Below are 24685 nucleotides of genomic sequence, written 5' to 3'. Positions count from 1 at the left end.
ATGACATAATTTTTTAAACTCGGGAGGCAGAGGCAGACGGATCTCTGAGTTGGAGGCCAGCCTGGTCTACAAAGCGAGTCCAGGACAGCCAAGGCTGTTACACAGAGAAACCCTGGTTCGGACAAAAAAAAAGAAAAGAAACAAATCTGTTATCCTAAAAGTGATGTGTACTGAAGAAAATCAGAATCCGGGAACTTGAAGACATAGCATGTCTTCGCCACATCATTTGAGGTAGCAGGGGATTTGGCCTGCTTGCTGACAGAGTTCCGGCGTCCACTGCGGCAGGCAGCTGGGAACAGGGCGAGTACGCAGGGCGCGCAGGGCGGCCCCAGGTCGGACGCCGGCCATGCAGCTCGCGCAGCCGCAGCGGCGCCCCACTCAACGCCGAGACCACTTCCAGGACGCGCGCCTGGGGAATACCCAGAAGCCCTCGCGGCCGCGCCGCCCGCCCGCTGACGACCCTCAGACCCAGGTCACCGGGCTTCCTCGGCGCCGCGGGGGCCGCTGCGGCTGGGAGGACCGGGGCGCCCGCACCCCAGAACATCAGGAAGCCAACCCCGCTACGGGGAAGGAGGGAGCGGATGACCGGGGTTGGGGGTGGGGGAAGAAACACATTCCCGCTATCACTTCCGGAAACCCACCTCCACAGCGCAGCCCTTCGCGCCGCACTGCCCGACGGGAGGAACACGCCGCGAGGCACGCCGGGAGAATCTCGAGCTCCCCCCCCCCCCCCAGCCTTCCGGAAGCGTGTGTGTGGGTTCCGTGCACCTGTCTGTGCTAAATCCCGCCCCTCTGCCGGAAGGAGTGTAGTGGGGGGAGGGGGGGTGAACGCCGGTCACGTGGCAACACTGCGGAAGAAGCCGGAGGGGCGTGGCGACCGGGTCACGAGTGGCCGGAAGTTGCGGCCTCTGCAGATAATTCGAGATGGGGACCTCTCTGGACATCAAGATTAAAAGAGCGAATAAAGTGTATCACGCCGGGGTAAGTGGAGGGGTGTCGGGCTTCAGGCTCCACGGTCTCCCCCACGGCGCGCTTGGATGGGCGTGCCCTGCGGTCCTGTCGTGCGTGGGCTGGGGCGCGTCGGCAGGCGGGCGGTCATCCCTAACGCAGAGTTCTCTTCCTTTCACCATCATCGGGATCCGGTACCCTAGGTCTCATCGCGCTGGGTCTCCCCCCGCCCCATCCCCGGAGACAGCAGCCATTGTGGACCACAGTTCTGCACACAGTTTAGTGCACACAGGTGCAGTGCGGTGTTGAAAAGGAAAACATGCCAGGTGAACATCTTAGGTGGATGCAAAAAACTGGAAGCCTGATATTTATAAAGATTCCAATGCGCCACCCCACAGCACAAGGGGAAAGCTCCGTCTGTAATATGTCTAGCAGTCACCATTCGAAGACCATCCCCGCCCCCAAAACCCCAAATCCCAAACACCAAATTACCATCATCTCTTATAGGAGGGGCGCTGTTCTCCGTGGTAAGGTGTCCTGGGAAAGAGGAGACTCACTAATGCTGGGTCGCTGCCTCGGTGTAGGGACACTGTCAAACTACTGCCATAGTCTTAGAGATGTCAGAGCCATGAGAAAAACAAACGGGGGGGGGGGGCTGGGGAAGTAGCTCAGACAGTAACATAGTTGCCAGCATGCGGTAAGCTCCCGGTTCACCTCAGCGCTGCATAAAACCAGACGTGGTGGTGTCCCCACCCCACTTAAGGTAGGATGGTCACAAGTTAATAGTCATCCTCAGCTGATAGTGAGTTTGCTACAAGCCCAGGAGCCACAGGGTCCCGTCTCAGGAAAGATAAGGGCTGGAGAGATAGGTCAGCTATTGAGTGCAACACTGCTCTTGGGAAGATCCAAGTAGGGTTCATAGCACCCCTGTCAGGTCACTCACAACCACCCGTAACTGCGAACCTCACACCGCTGGTCTCCCATTGCACCTGCACCCACGCGCACGCATCCACTCAACAGACACAATGCATAACGTAGTCTGAAGTAGTTTTAAGTGGTAAGGCAGTACCACTGTATAAGATGGAAGGACACTGAAGAGGAGGATCAGAGTACAATTCACAACTTTTGTCAAATAACACTTGTCTGTCAGTGTTCCAAGGGAGCCCTTTCCATATGCTGAACATCACCATGGTAACCTCAGAATGGTTACCCATAAAATACAGGTGTGCATAAGCTTCTGCCTGTGTGTGTGCAGAACAGAAGTAAATGTAGCAAAGCCTTAGCGGTTCTAATCCCGTTAGAAGCCACGTGGCTCTACGTTTCCTCTGTTATTACCTTTGTGGAGATATAATTTACACACACATACACACACACATTGGAGATACAGTTTGGATACAGCAAGCCGTCAGCCCTTTACACCATGCAACTCACTGCTTTTGGTGTATTTATAGTGGTGTGCATCCATCACTGCTAATTTTAGACCATTTTCATCAACTCCAAAAGAAACCGCGTACTTGATAGCTGCCGTTCTTCCTTTCCTGCCGCAGCCCCAGACAGCGCACACGCCATGGACTCTACCAGCTCCGGGCGTTTCACAGGGAAAGAATCCTATAACGTATGGCCTTTGAGACTGGCTTCTTTGACACAGCGTGTTTTCAGCATCCATGCATATTGAAGCATGTGTCACCTGCTTGTTTCTGTGGCTGTAGCAGTGGGCCACATGCTGTCCTTTACTGAGCTGGAGGTTAGGTGAAGTGAAAGATGACTACAGGTTGGAACGGGGGTGAGGGGAGGGGGTTCTGTGGAGTGGAAGTGGAAGACTAGCTTCCTCTAGGAAGGTTCGTCCTAGCTGAGGGAGCAGCAGGGCTGGGGCGGTCTCCTGTGTGGCTCATGGTGGAGATGCTTCAGGGTGCTGACTTGTTTTCCCTGAGTATCTCTTCTGTTCTCCGTGGTCTCATTCTTTTTTTTTTTTTTTTTTTTTTTTTTAAGATTTATTTATTTATTATGTATACAAGACACATCAGATCACATTATAGATGGTTGTGAGCCACCGTGTGGTTGCTGGGAATTGAACTCATGACCTCTGGAAGAGCAGTCAGTGCTCTTAACCGCTGAGCCATCTCTCCAGCCCCCGTGGTCTCACTCTTAAAAACCTTTGTAGCATGGCTGTTTAGCTTATTAAGTTTCAGCCTCCCTTTAAAAATGCAGATAGCCCCATTAAATTTGATTTTAGTTATAGCAGGTTTTGTTTTGTTTTCTGTAGTGATTTAATCTGACGCAAACACCAGGTCACTAGCCCCGTTCCTGCTTGAAAGGCTAGGGATCCAGGGGAGGACAACGCAGTGGGCGTGGGAGGACCGGGCCACCCTACCTAAAGTGTGACCAGGTACTTCTTTGGGAGCCTAAGGAGACTCTTGGCTTTGTATCTCCCGAACTGCAGAGCAGTCCTCTGTGTCTGTCCACCTTTGAGCTCAGAGGACTTGCTAGTAATATTTCTACGAGAAGAATGCCTGTCTTCTGACTTCCATCAGTATGGGGGGTGACCTTGCTGTTTTTCAGATAGGATTTCTCTGTATAGCTCTGACTGTCCTGGGATTCAGTGTATAAACCAGGCTGGCCTTCAACTCACAGAAATCCGCTTGCCTCTGCCTCCCCGAGTGCTGGGAGCACTCGGGGAGACAGAGGCAGGCGGATCTCTGAGTTCGAGGCCAGCCTGGTCTACAAAGCGAGTCCAGGACAGCCAAGGCTACACAGAGAAACCCTGTCTCGAAAAACCTAAGGGAACAAACCAAACAAAAAACCAGAACTACAATGAGGAGGAAAAACCTTATACACCGTAGCTCATTGTTATTAAGGAAAAGTTGCAAAGCTGCAATGCAACTTAAAAATGAAAGCCCGGGGCTGGCGAGGTGGCTCAGAGGTTCAGTGCACTGGCAGCCTTACAGAGGATCTGAGTTGGATTCCCAGCATCTTCATGGTGGCTCACAACCAGCTCACAGTCCCAGTTCCATGGGGTCCATGCCTTCTTCTGACCTCCGAGGGCACCAGGCATGCACATGGTGCAGAGGCACACAAACAAAAATACCCACACATGAAATAAAATAACATCTTCAAAAAGCAAGCCTAACTACTATTCTGTATCATTGGGGTTGTTCGAGTGAAAATGGCCCATGAGAGAAGGAGAGGGAGGGAGAGAGCGCGAGCGCTAGAGCTATAGCACTCCTAGGCAAATACCTAAAGGATGCTCCCTCCTACCATGGGGCAGACATCTTACTGGTAGCTAGGAAGAGCGCCCTGCTTTCCCTCCTACGTAGAAACAACCCAGTACCTGGCAGCAGCACGTAGTGGAGAGAAACACAGAATGTTGGCCTCAGAGACTGGTGTAGTATTGTCCTGTGTGATGTCCAGGCCCACGGGGGAGATTGCACATTACAGGGAACTGCTGCTGTGGGCATGACCTCCAAGCTGCATGTAGTGGGAGGTGAGTGTGCTGACCCCATGCTCTCAGCCCCAGCTGGACACAGCAGGACTTGGCAGAGCGGCACACTGGGGTGTGTGGCGCGCACTGCACTCAGGTGCCACCGCGCAGCTGGCTTCAGCCAGGTGGCTGCAGGCGAGGTTTTCGTGCTTCCTCAGTGTTCTCTTGATGAGCTGGTGCTAGAGTCCAATTGGAATTGAGCTGCTGTTCTCACGTCTGCATTGTCGCTGTGAAATGACAACACGGAACAGCTCCATACATGAAAGTGAAAGCACTCACTGAGTCATCTCCTGCCAGAGCTTTCGTACAGACATGTAGAGGTGGGATTTCTGTGAGCCACTTCTGTGTAGCTCTGGCTCTCCTGGAACTCACTGTAGAATTTTATTTTATTTAAAAATGAACTTAGTGTGGTAATAGGTCACCAGTTCATACTGTTGACTCCGTTTGCATTCCAGGGCAGGTAGCAGTCACCTCCCTCCACCCATCCTTCACTCCCTGCTCTTAGACAATTACATCTATCAGCTTCTCTTTTTTTTTTTCAAAAATATTTTGCATGTACAAGAAAAATGTACAAATAACACTCCCCAGCACTTTGTATACGTGGGGCAGCATACAGCTTTTACAGTGTTTATCACAGCCCCATTCATGACAACCATGGTATGCAGTCAGCCTTTGTGCCTACTGACCAAAGAATGGTAAGGAGATGTCATGTGTGCACACAGTGATGCTCAGGTGCTCCTGTCGAGGCAGCTGTCAGGTCAGGTGCTGCCCCTGGTGTGCTGGTTTCCTGTCTTCAGGCACAGAGTCCAGATAATGGCTTTGGTGTTTTGTTTCAGGGAGTTGTTAGGCGATTTGGAGTGGTCTCTTACACTTTACTGACCAAGTTGAAAAGTGTCTTCCCATTCCTTGTCAGCGGTGATTATGGTTTTTGCTATGAAGACCAAAAGGCGGAGGCCAGGGGAGACCTGGAAACTTGTGCTTGGGTGCTATCTGTGGAAAGTTGGCTGTGAAGGTCCACCTCCAGGCTCTCCAGAGCAGAGACTGAACCTCTGTGCTGTAGGCATCCTTTTAAAAACTGTTTTTATTTTGGGTTCTGTAAATCTCCTCCTTACTCCTCCCCAATCCCTTGCAACACCCCAATACTAGGTAGGAGAGAAAGGTTAATGGGGAGAGAGGCTGTAGGGATTTCTCTGCAGGATTTCCAGCTTGCCCCAGCCTTTGTTCTAAGAGCAGCCCCTCTGAGGGCCTGCCCCCCACTGCAGGCCCCTGTGTGTCGTCTGGGGTAAGGCATGGGTGCCGTGCAGAGCTGTGTGTTTCACTTCTGTTGTGTTATGCATTAGTCAAGAGCGGGGAGAGTTGTTGGGCTTTCTTTGTTTCCACTGTTCACGCTCAACTGTCCTTTACTGAGAACAGCTGTGTCCCACCATCCTCTGTTTCTGGCTCCTTGGGCTACCCTTAGATTAATTCTCCATCCTTTTTTTTTTTTTTTTTTTTTTTTTTTTTAATAGAAATTGTATAGACCTGTATATATAAGAATGCCAGCCAGGTGTGGTGGCACCCACCTTTAATCCTAGCACTTGGGAGGCAGAAGCAGGCAGACCTCTATGGGTTCAAGGCCAGCCTGGTCTATAATGAGAACTCACGGACAGCCAGGCTACACATGGAAACACTGTCTCGAAAAACAAAAACAAAGAAACAAAATGCTGGATTTACCAACAAATTAGTATTAATTTTGAATTTTTGCTTTTTGAGACAGAGTTTTTCTTTGTAGCCCTGGCTGTCTTGGAACTTGCTATGTAGACCAGGCTGGCCTCAAACTCACAGAGATCCTCCTGCCTTCCAGTGCTGGGGTTAAAAGCATGGGCTTAATTTCAGCTTTAATCCCAGCACCACTCAGGGAGGCAGAGGCAGGCAAATCGCCAGCCTGGTCTACAAATCAAGTCTAGGACAGCCAAGGCTAACAGAAAACCCCTGTCTCGAAAAAACTAATAATAATAATAATAATAATAATAATAATAATAATAATAATAATAATAATAATAATAATAATAAATTATTATTATTATTATTATTATTATTATTATTATAACAACAACAACAACATCATCATCATCATCATCATTACATTTTTTGAATTTTCTTTACAGTGTTGTTTCTTAATTAAATCAAAGACTGACTGAAATGACCTGTGCATCACCAAATGCTTGCTCTGCTTCCAGAGTTGTCCACTGCCTTCCCTCATGTGCCACAGGGATTAAAGAAGGGAAGGCACGTGTGTGCGTTATTATAATGTGGAAGCAGCGGGCAACCCAAAGACCGCTGACCTTCCCATGAGAGTAACCAAAGACGTTGTGATTACATTAGGACAGAGCTCTTCTCAAGGACTGTGGATAGGTTAATTAATTAATGAAGTCCACAGACTGACTTTATTCTTCTCACTTCTGGAGTATGCTAGTCAAATTTGGGGGGAAATACTACTGAGGATATTGATTATTCAAAAATATATTTGCCAGGTATGGTGGCACACACCTTTAATCCCAGCACTTGGGAGGCAGAGGCAGGCAGATCATTGTGAGTTTGAGGCCAGCCTGGTCTACAAAGTGAATCCAGGACAGCCAAGGCTAACACAGAGAGACCCTGTCTCGAAAACAAAACAATTTGTTTGTGTTACTGGGTATGTGGACATCAGAGAACATCTTATGCAAGTCAGTTCTCTCATCATGTGGTCCCAGGAATAGAACTCAGGCTGTCGGACTTGACAGCAAGTGTCTTTAACCACTGCACCATCCTGCTGGCCCTGTTTGTTTTCATTTAGATTTCAGGGCTCCAGAGTGGGTAGTGGAAAACAAATCCTTAGTACATTTAATAGACACAGGGTATACCCTGCCCCTGAAGTCTCACAGAGTGTGGTCAGCAGCTCTGTGCCACCACAGTACCAGACTTCAGGTGAGATCCCAGAAGCCAGGACTGAAGCTGTCTCTAGAAGGTGGCCTCTGTCCAGGCTTGACATATCACCGTTGCTGGGCAGGGGTCGGGGTGGGGTGTTATGACATCTGCCTCTTAAATCCAGTGGTCTTCAGAGTGAATAAACAGGACTTCCCAAGCAGGTGTGCTGGTTTGACTGGAGGCTCTCTTGTCCCTTAGGAAATGCTCTCTGGTTTGGTGGTCATCTCTAGCAAGGACTCTGTCCAGCACCAGGGAGTGTCTTTGACAATGGAAGGGACTGTCAGCCTCCAGCTCAGTGCCAAGAGCGTGGGTGTGTTTGAAGCCTTTTACAACTCTGTGAAGGTAAGAGCAGTGCAGCCTGTGGTGCTTTGCACTTGCCGTGCGTCTTGTACACTGTGGTCACTTTGCAAGGTTCGTGGTCCTCACATTTCCAGTTCTTACAGAGCAAACGCATGTGTGGCTTCTGTATGCGGCCAGCAGGTGTTTGCCTGTGTAGTATCCCTGTGGTGCTTGGGGTTGAAGGACCTTGTACTGATGTCCTCCAGTGGGCAGCTTCTTGGCGAGTGCTTGGGCCGTGAGGCCCTGGCCTTGCTTTGTCAGGCTTTATTGCTGCTGTGCACACTGCTCCTGGTGAACGTCACACTGAGGTAAGACACTTGGAACATGGAGCTTTTATATGTTTGTTATTTAGATTGGAGTTTATATTCTAGAAAGCACTCCAAGTTTAGAGTTTCTTTCCCTGAGGGCCATGTGAGCTGTCTGAGGAAGCCTGGGAACAGGAGAACATGAGCGTGTTTAAGTTTACTACTATGCGTTTGCGTCCTTCTAATTTTAATCCATTAGGAACTTTGGTGTGGGAATGGTAAACCAAAGATTTAAAACCATGAAAGCACTGGACGTGGTGGTCCACACGTGTAGTCCCGGTACTGTGGAGGCTCAGGCGTGGTGGTCCACACGTGTAGTCCCGGTACTGTGGAGGCTCAGGCAGAGCCCATGAGAGCCGGGACTTTGAGGCCAATCTGGATTATGCAGGGAAATGCTATGTCAACACGAAATGAAATAAAGTAAAGAATATAAAAATGGGACAGAGTGGTAGTCCTATTTTTCTCTCTGTGGCCTCCACTGAGGAGTTATAAGTGGCCCACTGGGGCTGGAGAGAGCTGCCCTGCCCACAGGGCTGCAGTACTGAGGCCCTGGCTGGGAGAGGGCCGTGGGAACTGGGGAACAATGCCCAGAGATGCCTGGTAAGGAGCAGCCCTGGGCTACTGTTGGCCAACCGGGCCAGGCAGCTCCCATGCTAGATCTGCTTACTTACTGCATATAGGATTGTTAGGACAGTGCAGTGCAGTGTTTGAGCAGGAAACAGGCAGGTGTGAGTTCAGTTCCTACTGTGTACAGCACCTCGGGGCCTGGCGTTCGAAGTGATCATTACTGGGCCAGTGAGATGGCTGAATTTGATCCCTGGGACCCACACAGTAGAAGGAGCAAACTGACTCCTACAAGCTGTCCTCTGACCTCCACATGTCACATACCACACACAACAAGTGCGTATGCATGCGCGCGCGCGCGCACACACACACACACACACACACACACACACACACACTAAATTAGTTAAATGTAGTAGGAAGCAAATGTAAAGAAATGAACCATGATTGTGCAGGATTAAAAGCAACAGCAACTTGCTGTGTGTCCAGCCCTAGCACTGCGCTGCTAGGACACGGGAGCAGCAGGAGCTCTCTTGTGCCTGGTGCTAGCAGGACTGCAGAGAGAGACAGACAGGGTGTGCTGGTGGCTGAAGCTGCTTTGTCTTGACAGCCGATCCAGATTATCAACAGCAGCATCGACGTGCTGAAGCCAGGAAAGCTCCCCAGTGGCAAGACTGAGATTCCCTTTGAGTTCCCTCTGCATGTGAAGGGCGGCAAAGTCCTGTATGAGACGTACCATGGCGTGTTTGTCAACATTCAGGTGAGTTCCTAGCCATACACTTGACAGCTGTGTTTTTCTGCTGGAAACCAGCTTGACTGTTTTCCTACCTGAAGTAACTGAACTCAGGTCTGCTCATGGGTCGAGTTCAAGACGGGGCTGTGTCTGCTGTGCCGGTGTCTCATTGTGTCCTGTGGCCACACTTTGTGTATGATACTGTTTTTGCAGTGCTGGAGATTAAACCCTGGGCCTCACACATGCTGCGACATAGTTAAGCCCTGAGCCCCTGTGACGCTTGCGTTGAGTAGGAACCATGCCTATAACAACTTCTTCCTTGCAGCTCCTTTGTGTCATTGCATTTTTCTCAGGTGGCAGGGACACCGCCAGGGGCACTCCTCTGCCTCAACCTTTCTGGCACCAGCCTAACCCATGTTTTATTCTGATGAGCATGTCTTTGTGTAACACCCAAAGGCTGCCTCGTCCGCATAGGCTGTGTTCTTCATTGAGCAAACCGCGTGAATGAGGGGACGTGGGTTTACGACTTCCTGTCTACCTCTGCTGGAGAGGGATGGCCTTCACAGTTGCTGTTGTCTCAGGATCAGAGCCCAGTCATGACTCAGCCAGCGAAAGAGCCCCTTCCTTCATTCAGGGCACAGAAAGGTACTTTTGTGTGGTCTGCCTTGCAGCAGCTCCCTTGCGAAACGAGAAGACCCTACGGTCTTAGGATGCACAAAAGGCAGGCGATTGGACAGTTGTGATTTGTTAGTCAAATTTAACTTGTTTACATTTGGACTTAGTAAACACCACTCATTTGCTTAAATTTAGCATGCTTAAAAATCTCAAAACATGCTGGGTATGGTGGCGCACACCTTTAATCACAGCACTCGGGAGGCAGAGGCAGGCAGATCTCTGTGAGTTCGAGGCCGGCCTGGTCTACAAAGAGAGTTCCAGGACATCCAAGGCTACACAAAGAAACCCTGTCTCAAAAAAACAAAAACCAAAAAGAAAAAAAGAAAACCTCAAAACACTTGGGAAAGTTAACCAAAGGTTTAGTCTTCTGTGAGTTTCATGAATTGTTTGACAATCTGTCGAGGTGAACCACATAGTGTGTGCACTCTATTGCAGAGGCCTGCCCTTCTCTGGAAAAGATGTTCTCAGTCCTTTCTCATACACCTGTTTTAAGCATGACACACATGCGCACAAATGCTAACACATACATGCACACACATAAAAATAAAATTTTAAAAATGGTGCTAGGAAGAGATTTCAGTTACAACTGGGTACTACTCTTGAGGAGACCCGCGTTTCGTTTCTGGCATCCACGTGGGCTGCCCTGGGATCCAGACAAACACACATCACACTGCACATAACTTAAAAGCTGATTCCTTTACAATTAAGAAACTTATTTACAATTAAATTGGAATTTCATCCTTTTTCAAATGCTGCTGAGAGTACAGGTGTGCCCTGGTTGTGTGGACCGTGTGTGTGCATGGAAGAAGTAATGTGTGACTGACTCTCTAGTAGAGTAATGATACCCAGACTGCACTTTTCCCTCAGTCATCAGATTTTCCCACTTTAAGCTTAACCTCAGCTACAACATGAAACTGTGTATGAAAATGTGTAAAGATGTGATTTCTTCCTAGCGGAACCTTGAGTCTGTATGGCTCGTCACCACTCAGCAGTGAGTGCTGTTTTCCCACGTGCTGGGGTAGGAAGCCGGCTGCGTGTGTGTTAGGCGTGCGCTCCTCACCAAGCTGCACCCCACCTGCCGTCCTTTGTCATGTATGCTTAGTTCAGAGTTAGCTGTGCAGTCTGTGAAGTTCACGTCTTAGTCAGTGTTCAGTGTCCATTTCAAAGGCCGGGAGACTTATCCTGCAGAGCCGTGGTTACCATGACACCAGAGTGAACAGAGGCCCCAGTTGACTTCAGCTTGTATACAAGTGTGTCGTTTTCTCTTGAGCAGATCTGCTTCACAGGAGCAAGGGTTATGGCTTCTGTTCTGCATCCACTCTGCATCCGTCCATCCCTTACTTGACAGTGTCCTAGTCTCCTTGCCACAAGCAAATGTCACCAGAGAGACAGTGGTTCCCTGTGGTCACATGGCGCCCCTCAGCAGAGGGTCCCCAAGGCATCACTTAGGCACCGTTTCTTGCCATGTCTCCTCTGAAGGTGACACTCGCGCACTGAATAAAAGTGTTGTTCTTAAGTCCTAATACTTTTTCAACTTGTTCACTTATAATTTGAGTTGTGTTGTAATAGCGTGATGTAAAAAATCATGGGACAAAAGGTTTAAAATATAAGTGCATTAAATTCCTGTCATGCCAAGGCTTGGCTTGTGCGTTCTTTCTCACTGAGTTTTGCTCTTGTGGCCATTCGGACAAGATTTTATGTTATGAGCAGTTGAATAACAGTGCCACCATGACTGCAAAAATCACATACTCATTTAATTTATAAAAATTCTACTCTCATTTTTAAAGCTAAAAACACTGTGTGTGTGTGTGTGTGTGTGTGTGTGTGTGTGTGTGTGTGTGTGTGTAATAGAGAGAGACAGACAGACAGGCAGACGGACAGACAGAGACAGAGAAAGGATTCAGTGGTTGAAAGAGTTGCTGTTGTTGCAGAGCGCCAGAGCTCAGTTCCTAGCAGCTCACAGCCACCTGTAGCTCATCCCACCTGGATCCCTCCAGGGACTTCGGTTACAAAACAGCAGGCAGATGTGAGCTTTAGTTACAGTTCTACCAGGACACTGTGCAAGGGCTTGGCTCAGGTTTTGGCAGCAGACAGGTGTCAATTTAAATCCCCTCTCTGTGAATCTCCCCAGCAGGCCTGCCTGACCTTGTTGCTAGGAGATCAGTGGGAGAATAGCATGAGGAGTCTGTCACACAGAATGTCCTCAGTGATGAGCATATGAGTTGACGATGACCCTTAGAGTAGCCTTGTGTAGCCTTGACTGTTCTGAAACTCGGTATGTAGACCAGGCAGGCCTTGAACTCACAGAGCTCCACTTGCATCTGCTTCCCAAGTGCTGGGGTTAAAGGTGTGGCAGTAACAACACTTTAAAATGTTTGTTTCATGTGTGCATGTCTGTGCACCGTGTGCATGCAGTGCCCATGGAGGTCAGAAGAGGCTGTCAGATTCCGTGGAAGTGCAGTAAAGATGGTTTTAAGGCCCCTATTGGTGCTGGGAATAAGTCCCAGGTCCTCTCCAAGAACAGCAAGTGCTGGCCCCCTGGCCGCACTATAACAACCTACATGTCAATACTGTGAGTTAGCTGAAGCAGGAGAGGTGAGAGACCGAGGCCCCTTCCAGATTTTAACAGAGGAGTTTGCTTCACCTTGCTGCCCTCCTCAACAGATCACATGATCCATTAATTACAAATTATTGATCTTTTTGCAGTAGCTGAAGTGGGTACTGGTGGCTCATTTCCTTCCTTTCATAAATTAGCATGACAGAGATTCCGGAGAGCAGCTTGGCCACACTGGAGACCAGGGCCCCAGCATGGGTGAGCTTGGGTTTCCTGTGTACTGACTTGGTCCTCAGGAAGTCATCTCCCTTGTCAGAGCAAAACTGGCCGCCCCTGGGCAGGTGCAGCTTCCACCTTCCAGACCCAATACTCAGTAAAAGAAAATTCTTTCCATGGGTTCCTTAAATGGTTCTAGCTTTAGCTAACACTTCTCAACCATTGAAAGAGGTGGTAGAGGCCAGACTGGGAGAGATTCAGACTAGGTAAGGCAGAGAGAGGATGGCTCTCCTTAGTGCATGTGAGATCTAGGAGGTGGGCAGTGTGCACCTGGTCACGCGTGCACAGACACACCAGTCTTCACTGAACTTGTGTGGGGAGAACAGATTGCAATCTCACTGGAGAATATACATACATGCATACATACATATATCTTTATATACATTTATATAAATTTTAAGGTTCTTGCAGGCAAGAGATGGTTCTGATAAAAATGTTTTATCTCCCTGCAGTGCCTCAGATATATAGGAACTTACTTCATGTGTAAAAATTGCTCTTAAGAGTGTAGCTTCTTACAAGATTTATACCTGTGCATGTAGTCCTAGGTATGAAAATTATTTTTGACACAATTCAAAAGTTTTTCCTATATGATTAAAGCAGCAGGTAGATGGTTAAACAGAAATTATGTGAGGGTCTGGGGTCTTATTTATGGTGCTGAGAATGGAACCTAGAGCCATGCACATGGTAACAAGTGCCACTTGGCCACCCCAGCTCCCCAATATTGTCTTCTATAGTCTAGCACTAGGTCTGGTTTCTGAGCATCCTTAGCTCATGGCCAGGGATTTGTGGCCACAGATCCTGTGCTACACCCAAGAAAGCTTAGCAGCCATGCTACCATGTCCCTCCCTCCCAAGCCCAGGGTCTCCTCACAGCAGGAGTCCAGTAGTGACAAGCTTGGAAAAACCAGCATAGTCCAGAAAGTGAACAAGCCGGAGTGCAAAGTTAGTGTCTCCTATGCCCCTCTCTTCTGTCCTTTAGTTCACACAAGGCTCCATGGAGGTCATTGGACAGACAGGGCTGGGAGAACTGCTGGAAAGGAGGCTGCCTCTGAGCTACCTGAGGTGGACATATGGAGCTTGGTCACGCTATTTCCTTATTTCTGTATGTCTCTACATTTTTAAAATTTGAAAGTGCCTTCTTTAAAATCCACAGACATTGTTTTTAGGTTTCCCTAAAGTTCTGTTTTTCTTTCTGACCCATGGCTCCTTGTCAATAAATGAGAAGCTCCTCAAGACTGTGTGACTGCATGTGGCTCTGCACCCCATGCTCAGCGCACACGCCAGGAGTGATGGTCTGTGAGCTGCCTGAGGCTGCGTCTAGGGTGTCCACTGTGGAGTGTGGCATCCCCACTGCAGGGGGACAGCTCTGAGGGGGTTGCTTCTCTGGGCTCACACAGGCGGTGGACAGCTGTGTCGAGCCTTCCTCCCCGGTGCCCCGCTTCCTCTTCTTACCTCCCCACACCCTGGCTGTGGAGACAGCTGCGTGAGCTTTGTTTAGAAATGTCCTTATTTTGTGCATTAGTTCCTCTTGTGTATATTGTCTATGTGAAACACATCCATTGGTCAAAGTGTCCTTAGATGTGTTGACTGCCTGTCGCTTTAGATGTCCTGTCTAGGTAAGAGCCAAGCCTGTTGAGATGATGTTTGTCTCTCCTGCTTCCCCTCCAGTACACACTGCGCTGTGACATGCGGCGGTCCCTGCTGGCCAAGGACCTGAGCAAGACCTGTGAATTCATCGTTCACTCTGCTGTAAGCTTCCCTCGGGCCCTGGGCTCTGTGAGGTGTGGGCTAGCACCTGTTCACAAGCCAGTCAGGGCTCTGGCAGGAGGCAGCACGGACACTGTTGCTGTAGCACAGGAATACCACCTTAAGGGGCCGTGCCTCAGCAGAGGGAAGCCCCACACCACAACAGCAGCAGGCACACTGTTGTCTCTGCAGAGGAGACATCCACCGTTGCCCTCAGGGGCACTGCGGCACACAATAGAGAAAGTACTCTTGTGCTCGGCACCCACTGTCCTGTGCAAACACATGGGATATACATACATACTTTCTGCCTATATTTTGCAATACACTTTTTTAAATGCCTTGCCATGCCAGCTGGGGCAATTGGTCCATTGCCACCACTGCTACAGCCACTTGGGGGGTTCATAGCAAGTCCTCCATAGCTTACATGGTCACAAGAACCAACAGTGACAACACCTTCTCCTTGGTGTGGTGTGGTGACAGACATGTCTTCAGCACATTCAGACCTCACTACGTCTAGTCTCACAGAGGTGGCCACACGTTGGCTTTTGTCTCCTGTTAGCACCACTTTCAGCCCTGGCCAGTGGCCATGTGTCTCCTTCATCCTGGTGTTCCCTCAGACTGTATATACCTCAGGAGTTCCTGGGCTGAGTTAGAACACTTGAGAGGAATTAGGGAGGAACCCTGGGCTGGAGAGCTGCCTGGAAGAGAGAACCAGCTGGGTTGTTGGCCAGTGTCAGAGCTACCTCAGGAGCTTGTTCTGCGGCCTTCAGGGAGCTGAAAAGACTTGCTCCATAGCCTCTGGGGGAGCTCGAGGAGCAAGGCATAGTACACAATGCCCATGTTAGCTCATGAGCAGTCCTGACCAGGCTGCTCAGTATACCGTCCATGTCAGAGGTCCCACCACTGAGCTGTGCACCTCAGGGAGCAGGGATATGGCAGGCATCTTGTGAGGGAGCTTGGCAGTTAAGGAGAATTCACACTTGCGTTTCTGTGTGACAGTGTGACAAGACACCCTTGTGGTGATTAGGAAGTCCAGTGCAGTGCAGGGAGGCGGGCTAGAGTCATGCGTGTGACATGAGTGGAGCAGTCACCAAGGCCCCTCTTTCACATTTCTTTATTTGGGTAAAATTCTTAGGGCTCCCACTACTTGTAGTCTCTACTTATAGTCTTAAGTTTATATAAAATATGATTATGTTGTTTCTTTTGCTTTTGGAAATTACATGATTTAAAAGATGGGTAATTCCTTCTTTTTCCATCAAGGGTCTTTAAATAATTTACTATAAATAGTTTGGACTTTATTTCCTAAAACATACTTTAGCCTAGACAAGGAAAGCTTTGTGTGCTCTGAAGACCAGTGAGAGCCCTCACTCAGCCTCTCTGAGGCCCCCTGGCTGCACCCTCCTCAGGGCGATCAGGCCAGGGCTGCTACTGCATTCTCCAGGGCTCTTATCTCTGCTCATGGTAAGCTGTCACCACAGAGCCTTCAAGAGGTAGGTGTGAGCCAGGCCTGGTCACTCACATTTGTAATTCTAGTGCTCAAAAGGCAGTGGCAGGATGGTCACCAGGAATTCAGCTTTAGTCTGGCTACATGTGTGCTCAAAGCCACTGTGCTGTCCACAGAGTGATGAGATCTTGTCTCAAAAACCAAAACGGGCTGGAGAGGTGGCTCCCTTTCAGAGGCGCACGTTTGAGCCCTGATACCCAACGGCAGCTCACAACTGTCTGTAGCTCCAGGTCCTAGGGGGAGTCTAATGCCCTCTTCTGGCCTCCATGGACATTGCAAGCACATGGTGCACATACATGCAGGCAAACACACACACACAATTACATAAATAACAGCAAACAGAAAAGACAAAGAAGGCTGGGTGTGGGTGCACACACGCCTTTAATCTCAACATTAGGGAGGCAGAGGCAGGGAGATCTCTTCAGAGTTCCAGGCCAGTCTGGTCTACAGAGTGAGTTCTAGGACAGCCAGGGTTTTGTAGTGAGTCCCTGCTTCAAAAACAAACAAACCAACAAATAATAGAAAAAAGAAAGAAAGAAAAGAAAGAACCATTAGTGATACCTCCATAGGAAAGCTGCAGTTCGCTCTGGCGCATGGTTTGCAAGCTCAGGGTTATTTCTGAAAGAACAGCCCAAGTGCAGACCATGCTGTGAGCCTGCTCAGAGTGGGTTCAGAACAGAACTCCATGGGGCAAAGTGACGTGGGACGTGAGGGGACTTGGCACACTGTGCCCTCTCCACACAGTTCTTGGGTCTTGCTGGCCTTTTGGATCCCAGCTCTTCTTACGTGTGGTGCCAGGCAGGCTCCCGAGAAGCTTGGCCATGTGAATGGATTCTGGAATGTTCCTTCCAGTCGGCTTCAGCTCTGCCACATGATGAGAACATCTCTGAGCTCCATGGACCTAGCTTCCCTGAGTGTGAGGAGGCAGCAGTTCTCTTTGCTGTCACCATGCCTGTCAGCCCCTGCGCAGATGCTACAGGGCAGCTCTGGCCTCCCAGAGTCACCATTCTGTCCCTCGGGTCCAACCTCCAGTGGGTTCTGAGCCGGCAAGTCTCAGATGAAGATGGGTGGGTGGACAGACCTGAGAGCACAGTGTTGTTTCAGGGTGGACCTGGGCTTGTTGGGGATCAGATCCCCTGCTTCTCAGCACCGGGCCCTTGAGTTAGTTTCCTGTGCTGCCACTTGTCTCAGTCTGAGGGCAACGCTGATCCACCCACTGCTGACTGTGTTCACCTCCATTTCAGCCTCAGAAGGGGAAGCTGACCCCAAGTCCTGTTGACTTCACCATCACCCCGGAAACCTTGCAAAACGTCAAAGAGGTACGAACTCCTCACTCACACTAGTGTGTTGTGGCTTCCCCAGTAACTCAGCCCAGTGACCAACACTGCCAGTTGCTCTTTGGTTGAAAATTGAGGTGTCAGTGACAAGGTATCTGATGGTGTTTGTCCCCAAAGGGCGTTTCAAGTTGATTTCATGTTAAGCTCAGTGATTACTTAGTTAGAAAGCCCCTCACGTGCTTATAGTCTTGTCTTGTGAACTGATGGTGTCTTAGCATGTTGCCCAGGCTGGCCTGCTCCTGCACACGTGACCTGAACTCCTTAGCTCCTGCCCCATGCCTGCTCCTGTATTTCTTATGTTAGCTGCGCTGTGCCTTGGCCTCACCCTTCACTAAGGCTTAGTTTACAGTCTCTCACGGCATTCCGTGCAGACAGAGGACTGTCTGTGGGGAGACGGCAAAGACGCAAGAATGGGGCAGCACCAGCAGATTCCCCTGTATGAGAACCAAGGCTGCCTGGCTCTTGGTGGCAGCCCCAGGGGGCCCACCACTGTGGCCAGCCTTCCTGGGTTCGCACTCTGCTCCATTACCAGAACACTGCCCCAGGTTTTGTTTTTAGTTAACGATTCAGTCTCAGAGCGAGCAGTGATGCTGAGGGCTCTTTTCTGGACAGAATGTGGCTTCTTTACTCAGTTCTGCATTTTGCTCAGAGTTACATCTGGATTGAAGATGTGTCCGGGGATGTGGGATACTGCAGTCATGGTCGATGTCCTAGGGAGCCCTTTAGAAGGTCCTAGAAGGAAGTGGCCATCATGTCCAAGGGCCAGGCAGGTTCCTGTGCCCTCCTGCTCTTATGCTCCCTCTGAAGTGTTTTCCTCAGACCCAGGCCCCTCTAAGTCCCTCCTCTGCTGCAGACGCAGCTCCCTCGCCTGCACCTCATGTCCCCTCCTCACAGGGCTCCACATGTGGGGCAAAGTCCTCTTTCTCTTGCTTTTATGTTCTTCACGTGTTGGTTCTTTGTGTATACTTGAGGGTCCGTGGTGTAGATGTATTAATAATAGTTTCTGCCACTACCAACCCTGGTGAAATTATTCTTCTGAGTGTAAGTGTACATTGAATTTAGTCGAAAGTATACAGGAAGTGGCAAGTGTGTGCAAGGTGGCCTTCTGGCATTACAGCTGTTCTAGGTGAACAGTGTTTCTAACAACAGAAACATGCTTATTGTTGGAAAGTGAGAAAAGCGTGTTCTGTGGTAAATACCTTGCATCGTATGAAGTTATTCATAAAATATCACTGCTGGGAGCCAGGTATATTGGCGCACACTTAGGAGGCAGAGGCAGGTGGATTGCTGTGAGTTCGAGGCCAGCCTGGTCTATAAAGTGAGTCCAGGATAGCCAAGGCTACACAGAGAAACCCTGTCTCAAAAAACAAAAACAAATACCACTGCTGCTTTTTCTTTTCTAAGTAAAAGAGGAATTTTGGGGGAAAAACAAGGTGTCACAGAAAATATGGGATGGTGGAAGATGAGACTCAGAAGTAGTGCATGTTATAGCATTGGTGCTGGGGATGGGACACAATGTCAGGAAGCGGCCTGAGAGTGACACTGGAGCTGTGTGAGCCCCTGCTGGCATTTACTTTCTTAAACCAACAGTGTGTTCTTCTTGTATTTGTTTTTCAAACTTGGTCTTCCAGACACATTTTCAGAGCGTCTCAGGTAAGAGCTCACTGGTGTTTGAGGGCTGCTCCGTTCTGCAGGTCACAGCCCCATGTGACCACTGCCAGGCAGGACGTGGCTGGCTGCCCCAAGAAGCAAGCTGAGAGTGCACGCCTGGTTTCAGAGACTCAAGGACTCAGGGTGAAAAAGAGAATATGAACGAACTGTTGATCCTCTTTTTTTTTTTTGAGACAGTTTCATGTATCCCAGATTGGTCTTGAACTACTTAGTTGAGAATGACTTTGAACGTCTGATCCTCCTGCCTCCACTTCTTGAGTGGCAGGATGGCAGGCGTGTGCTAGCATGCCTGGTTTATGTGCTGCTAGAGATCGAAGCCAGAGCTCCAAGCATGCCAGGCGAGCCCTGTTCTGGATGAGCGCTACCATTTCTCATATTTCTCATACTGTGTGCAGAAGTGATAACATCTTAGATATATTGTTGAGTTTTATGTAGCTATCACATAGGCAGTTACAAATTAGAAATGATTTTAAGTTTGTGGCTGATGTTGCATCTACTGGATACTGGGACATGCCAAGATGAAGACTCCTAAAATGATTGTCCAGCTATTTTCCTTCAGTGTCACTGCCAGCTCCCCTCAGCCAACTTCCTGTCTACAGAGAAAAGCTTTTCATCAGGCACTGAGAAAAACTGCTCTTTCAGTATCCTTGAAATAAAAATAGTTGGCTTCTCAAACTGGCCTAATTGGGAACACTTTAAAACTGACTACCTTTTTCTTTTTTCTTAAATCTTTTTTTTTTTTTTCCCCTTTTTTCTTTTGTGACCTGGGGTTGAGGGGGTGGTTGTCCTTAAATACCCTTGTCAACTTTTAGGCTTTTTACAGTTTATGTCTTGTTTCTTGGTGAAGGAACTTTTTTCAATCAGGGAGGCAGGGGGTTGGATCCAAGTGACCTGGTCATGTCTGTCTGCCCCTTACATGTGTAGGGCGGTTGATGAGTCAGTCAAGAGTACACTGAAAGACGAAAGGTCTGTTATCCCTTCTTGTTTCCTAGAACAGTTTCCATGGTTTACAGAGTAATTACTCAACTTGATTTTCAGTTCTTATTTGCACTTAAGCAACTGGACTAGCTAATGGCTCCTTTTCCTTCTGCTCCTTTGTCTCTCTTTATTGTAGAGGGCCTCGCTCCCCACGTTCTTCATTAGAGGACGTCTGAACTCCACTAACTGTGCTATCACGCAGCCCCTGACCGGAGAGCTGGTGGTAGAGCATTCGGATGCTGCTATCCGGAGCATAGAGCTTCAGCTGGTCCGGGTGGAGACTTGTGGTAAGGCTGCTAAGAGACTGTAGGTGTCTGCGCCTGTCCCGTGCTCGTCCTCCTGGGGCTTGCTAACGTGAGCCTGCCTAAGCTCCATTCTCAAAGATCCTACTTGTGGCTGGAGTGGCACCTGGGAATCCGGGGCCATGCTTTAACGATGCTTCCCTGCATCCGTGCAGTGGTACAGGAGGTGCCTGGACCCTGTATGGAACCAGTGCTGTAAGTCAGGGCCCTAACAGCACACCATGACTACAGTAGCCTCACTTTGCTGGGGCTGCTGGGAAGTTTGAGTAGCTTTGGGCCAGAGAGACACATCTTTTGCTCTTAAGTGCTCCCCAAAGCTGCGTGCTGCAAACATGGCCCCTAGTACAGCACTGCTGAGGGAGAGCCTTGGGAGGTGACCAGGTCCTAAGCACTGCATTCATGACAGGTTCTGTGGTGGCTCAGAGAGTGCTGTTGCACTGTGGAGCAGGCTGGCCAGCTCAGTCTCACCATGTCAGGGCCTCTGCCATGTTGTGGTATAGCACAAGGCCGCCAGATGCTGAGCAGATAGCTGTCCCAGGCTCCAAACCAAATAAACTCATTTCTGTTATTAACGATAGGTGGATGCAACGTTGAGCATGTCTGTCAATTGCAGTCAATGCACGTCTTATTTTTTGTTGCTATAACAAAATCTGAGACTAGGTTTATTTCACTAATGGTTCTAGATGCAGAAAAGTTAAAAAACATGATATACTTCATTTGCCAGGGGCCATCTTGTAGTTTTTTTTTTTTTTAAGATTTATTTTTATTTCTGTGTATGTTTGTCTATCTGTGGGTGTGGGGTGCTGTGAGGGCAGAAGGGAGTCTCCCACCCCTTGGAGCTGGAGTGAAGAGGCGGCTGTGTTCTGCCTGCCTTGGTGCTGGGAACAGAGCTTGGGTCCTTCCACAAGAACTGGAAGTGCTGTGAGCTACTAAGCCACGCCTTCCTGTCCTCTTAGCTTGGTAGAGGGTATCACCACAATGCAGCAGCTGTGCCAGAGACCTCATATTTGTAACAAGCTATTCTGATGACCCTCCCTGCAGGCAGTCACTGAAATGCTCATTTGGGCATTAGGCTTCCAGCACCTGCAGCCTTGGAAGCATCTTAAAAACAGTGTGGTGATGTTTAAAGACATGAGAAATGGAAGGGAAGGGAACTCCCAGTCAGAAAACAAATTGGAGAAGTGGTGCTGGTTGTCAGGGTTTGTTAACCAGTTTGCTTTGGTGTTCTGGCATCCTGACCCCATGTGTTTCCTCTTTGCCCAGGGTGTGCAGAAGGCTATGCACGAGATGCCACAGAAATTCAGAATATTCAAATTGCTGATGGGGACATTTGTAGGAACCTTTCTGTCCCCTTATACATGGTCTTTCCAAGACTGTTCACCTGTCCAACACTGGAGACCACCAACTTCAAAGTGGGTAAGCAGTCTAGCACCTGGTCTGCGGGGTCCACAGGGAAGAAGTGACTTGCAGACCCAGAGGCTTGCAGTAGGCACAGCCCACAGCATCCGGCCCTGAATCACTCAAAAGTGCCTCAGTGAGAAGTTGCACATGCAGGCAGTAGAGCCTGCTGAGAGTCCCCCTCAGAGTAATACACGAGCAAAACTGCCATGAGGCGATGGAGAAAGCCTGTTCAGTCATTAGGTAGTGGGACGTGACTAAATACCCAGCAAGAAACAACCTAAAGGAAGGTGGGTGTGCTGTGGTCAGAGTTTGGGAATCTAGTCCTTTGTGGTGGAAAACCCATGAGGACAGAGGGTGCTCGCTCACTCTAGGCAGGCCAGGTGACAGAGGTAAAGTCTGGGACAGGCGAGGACTTCATCCCATGAATGGTGCCACCCACATTCATATCAGGTCTTCCTCCTCAGTTAAACATGTCTAGAAATTCCCCTGAGGATATACCCAGGTGTGCCTCTTGCAAGATCGCACACCAAGCTAGTGAGATTAGCCACATGTCCTCTCCGACACCTGACACACTACCGTACAACAGCAGTGTCTGTCTCAAAGAGGTAACACTGGTCTACAGACCAGAGCTGCTCCTGAGACTCCACTGTGAGCTGTGTCAGATCAAAAGACAAATGGCATATTTCCAACATAGGCATAGAGTAAACATCCCATCCCGAACAAGGAGCTCCAGCAGAGCCTTAGCAAGCCTCTGTCACCATGGCTTGCATCTGGAGCTCCAGAGCATTGGGGAGCCACCCCCACCCCCAATCCAGTTCTGTTGCACGCAGCAAATGGAATCTGTCTTTGGCCAGCTTGTCTTGTCTGCCGCTGTCGATGGCAGAAGCCTCTGTCCCTGTATCTCTGGCGTTGTGGCTCCTTCCCATTACAACTACCTATAACTACAGCGTCACACAGTGCCTCTCTGCAGGGAGCAGACCCTGCCGTGCACTGCCTGGCTCAGTGCTTTCTGAGACACGTATGCAAGTTTCTGTAATGCTGTGACCCTAGCTCTGGCCACCCTCTGCCTCACATCAGGTGGCCTCTGTGCATCTTGGTGACTGAACCTGGGAAAACACTTCTCCACTTTTTTTTAAATGCAATTTATTTTATTTTATTTTCAGTTTTTTGAGACAAAGTTTTAAGCCTTGGCTGTCCTGGACTCATTTTGTAGATCAGGCTGGCTTTGAGCTCAGAGATCCACCTGCCTCTGCCTCCTGAGTGCTAAGATTACGGGCTATTACTTTAAATTATGCGTGTGTGTATGGATCTCTGCATACCCCAAAGCCGTGCAGAGCTAAGTCTCTGCAGTGTAGTGCCAGGGTGAGAATAAAGGTGGGGCTCATTGGGTGCTTTCTCTAAGCCTAGATCGCTGCGTGGTGATCTTTTACCCATAAAACCTTAGAAGAAAACCAATGAGGAAATCTGTCCACACTAACATTAGAACCAACTGTAACACAACCACCCGGTCTTGCTTTGTAGCCTAGGCCAGACTGGAACTGCCCATGTAGCTCAGGCTGGCCTTGGGCTCGTTGCCTTCCTCCGGCTCAACTACTCAAGGGCTAGGGTTACAGTTGTGGGCTGCTCTGCCTGGTTTAAACCATACGCCATTTCTAAGGAATATGTCTCAGATCCATGTCCTCCCTGGCCTCCGCTGGCACTAGGCACACTCTGGTTATAGACATGGATGTAGGCAAAATACATACATAAGTGAAATAAACTGTTTCTCATTTGGAAATTGGAGACATGCACTCTGACAGCTGCAGCGCAGTTCAGAACCCTAATAACCCATAATGAACAACAAGAGATGCAGAAATACAGCAAGGACTATAAATATTTGGAGGGACTCTAGAATTCTCTCTCTCTCTCTCTCTCTCTCTCTCTCTCTCTCTCTCTCTCTCTCTCTCTCTCTCTCTCTCTCTCTCTCCCCTCCCTCCCCACCTGCTCCCTGTTTTCTCTCCCTGGCTGTCCTGGAACTCACTCTGGAGACCAGGCTGGCCTTAGACTTAGAGATCCCCCTGCCTCTGTCTCCTGAGTGCTGGGATTACAGTTGTGCGCCACAACCACTGCTTAGTTTTAGAAAATTAAGTGGACAAGGTATTGTGGGGTGCTGCTTTGGCCCTGGTGCCCAGCTGACAAGACAGTTCCTTAGAGAAGTTGGTAGTGCAGTCGTCAGTAGGCCTCGCTGGCCCTGCAAAACGTGCAGGCTCACACTGCTGGGCCGCGAGCACCAGGACTCTGTGGTGAGCATCTCTCTCCTCCCCGCAGAGTTTGAGGTGAACGTGGTGGTCCTCCTTCATGGTGACCACCTCATCACCGAGAACTTCCCGCTGAAGCTCTGCCGGACATAGTCCAGCTGCAGGAAGGGACAGCAGGAACGGCCACATGGACTTGCCCCAGTCATCGGTTCACGCGTGGATGTCACTCGGGCCATCTGCTCACAGGCACCACATCTGGCAGCACACACTTTCTTGATTTCTTCTCGTTGCCGCCGAGCTTCTGTTTCCTGCAGGTGCCTTGCCTCAGCTCTGTCTTCTGGAATGCAACAGAGTTTCCTCATGTGTGCTGCAAGATCACAGAAAACATTTCCAGTGGCTCCAGATGGTCCATTTTGTTTTAGGTTCAGGGAGGCAGTGTGTTTGCAGCTAGAGATTTGCTGGCAAATCTCTCCAACTTGCCCAGACTCCTGACAGCAAAGGGTCGGCAACCAGCAAGACTGTGTCTGTGACACACGCCAGGGAATGACAGTGACTTCACTGGGAGGCTGGGGGCTTTTTCCTTCTGGACTTCTTGGTAATGTCTCACTAGGACTTCAAAATTTTTACAGAACTGGAAAAGACAGACAGACAGACAGTCCTTGTTCTCACAGGCATCGGTGCTGGAGCGTTTG

The 24685-nt window shown here is 49.4% G+C and overlaps 1 protein-coding gene across 1 annotated transcript; it reads left to right on the top strand.

Moving 5' to 3' along the window:
- Window positions 1-819: 819 nt before the first annotated feature.
- On the top strand, window positions 820-24249 carry Vps26c (VPS26 endosomal protein sorting factor C). The gene is made up of 8 exons (XM_051150290.1): window positions 820-981; window positions 7571-7714; window positions 9191-9340; window positions 14486-14566; window positions 17312-17386; window positions 20190-20340; window positions 21619-21771; window positions 24064-24249. The coding sequence occupies exons 1-8, from the start codon at window positions 925-927 to the stop codon at window positions 24144-24146; spliced, it is 894 nt and encodes a 297-aa protein (XP_051006247.1). The 5' UTR covers window positions 820-924; the 3' UTR covers window positions 24147-24249.
- Window positions 24250-24685: the final 436 nt, after the last annotated feature.

Source organism: Acomys russatus, chromosome 8 (genome assembly GCF_903995435.1).
Source record: "Acomys russatus chromosome 8, mAcoRus1.1, whole genome shotgun sequence".
NCBI classification, from domain to species: domain Eukaryota; kingdom Metazoa; phylum Chordata; class Mammalia; order Rodentia; family Muridae; genus Acomys; species Acomys russatus.
Note: the sequence above shows the minus strand (reverse complement) of the source record. Positions and strands in the feature narration are given on the sequence as shown.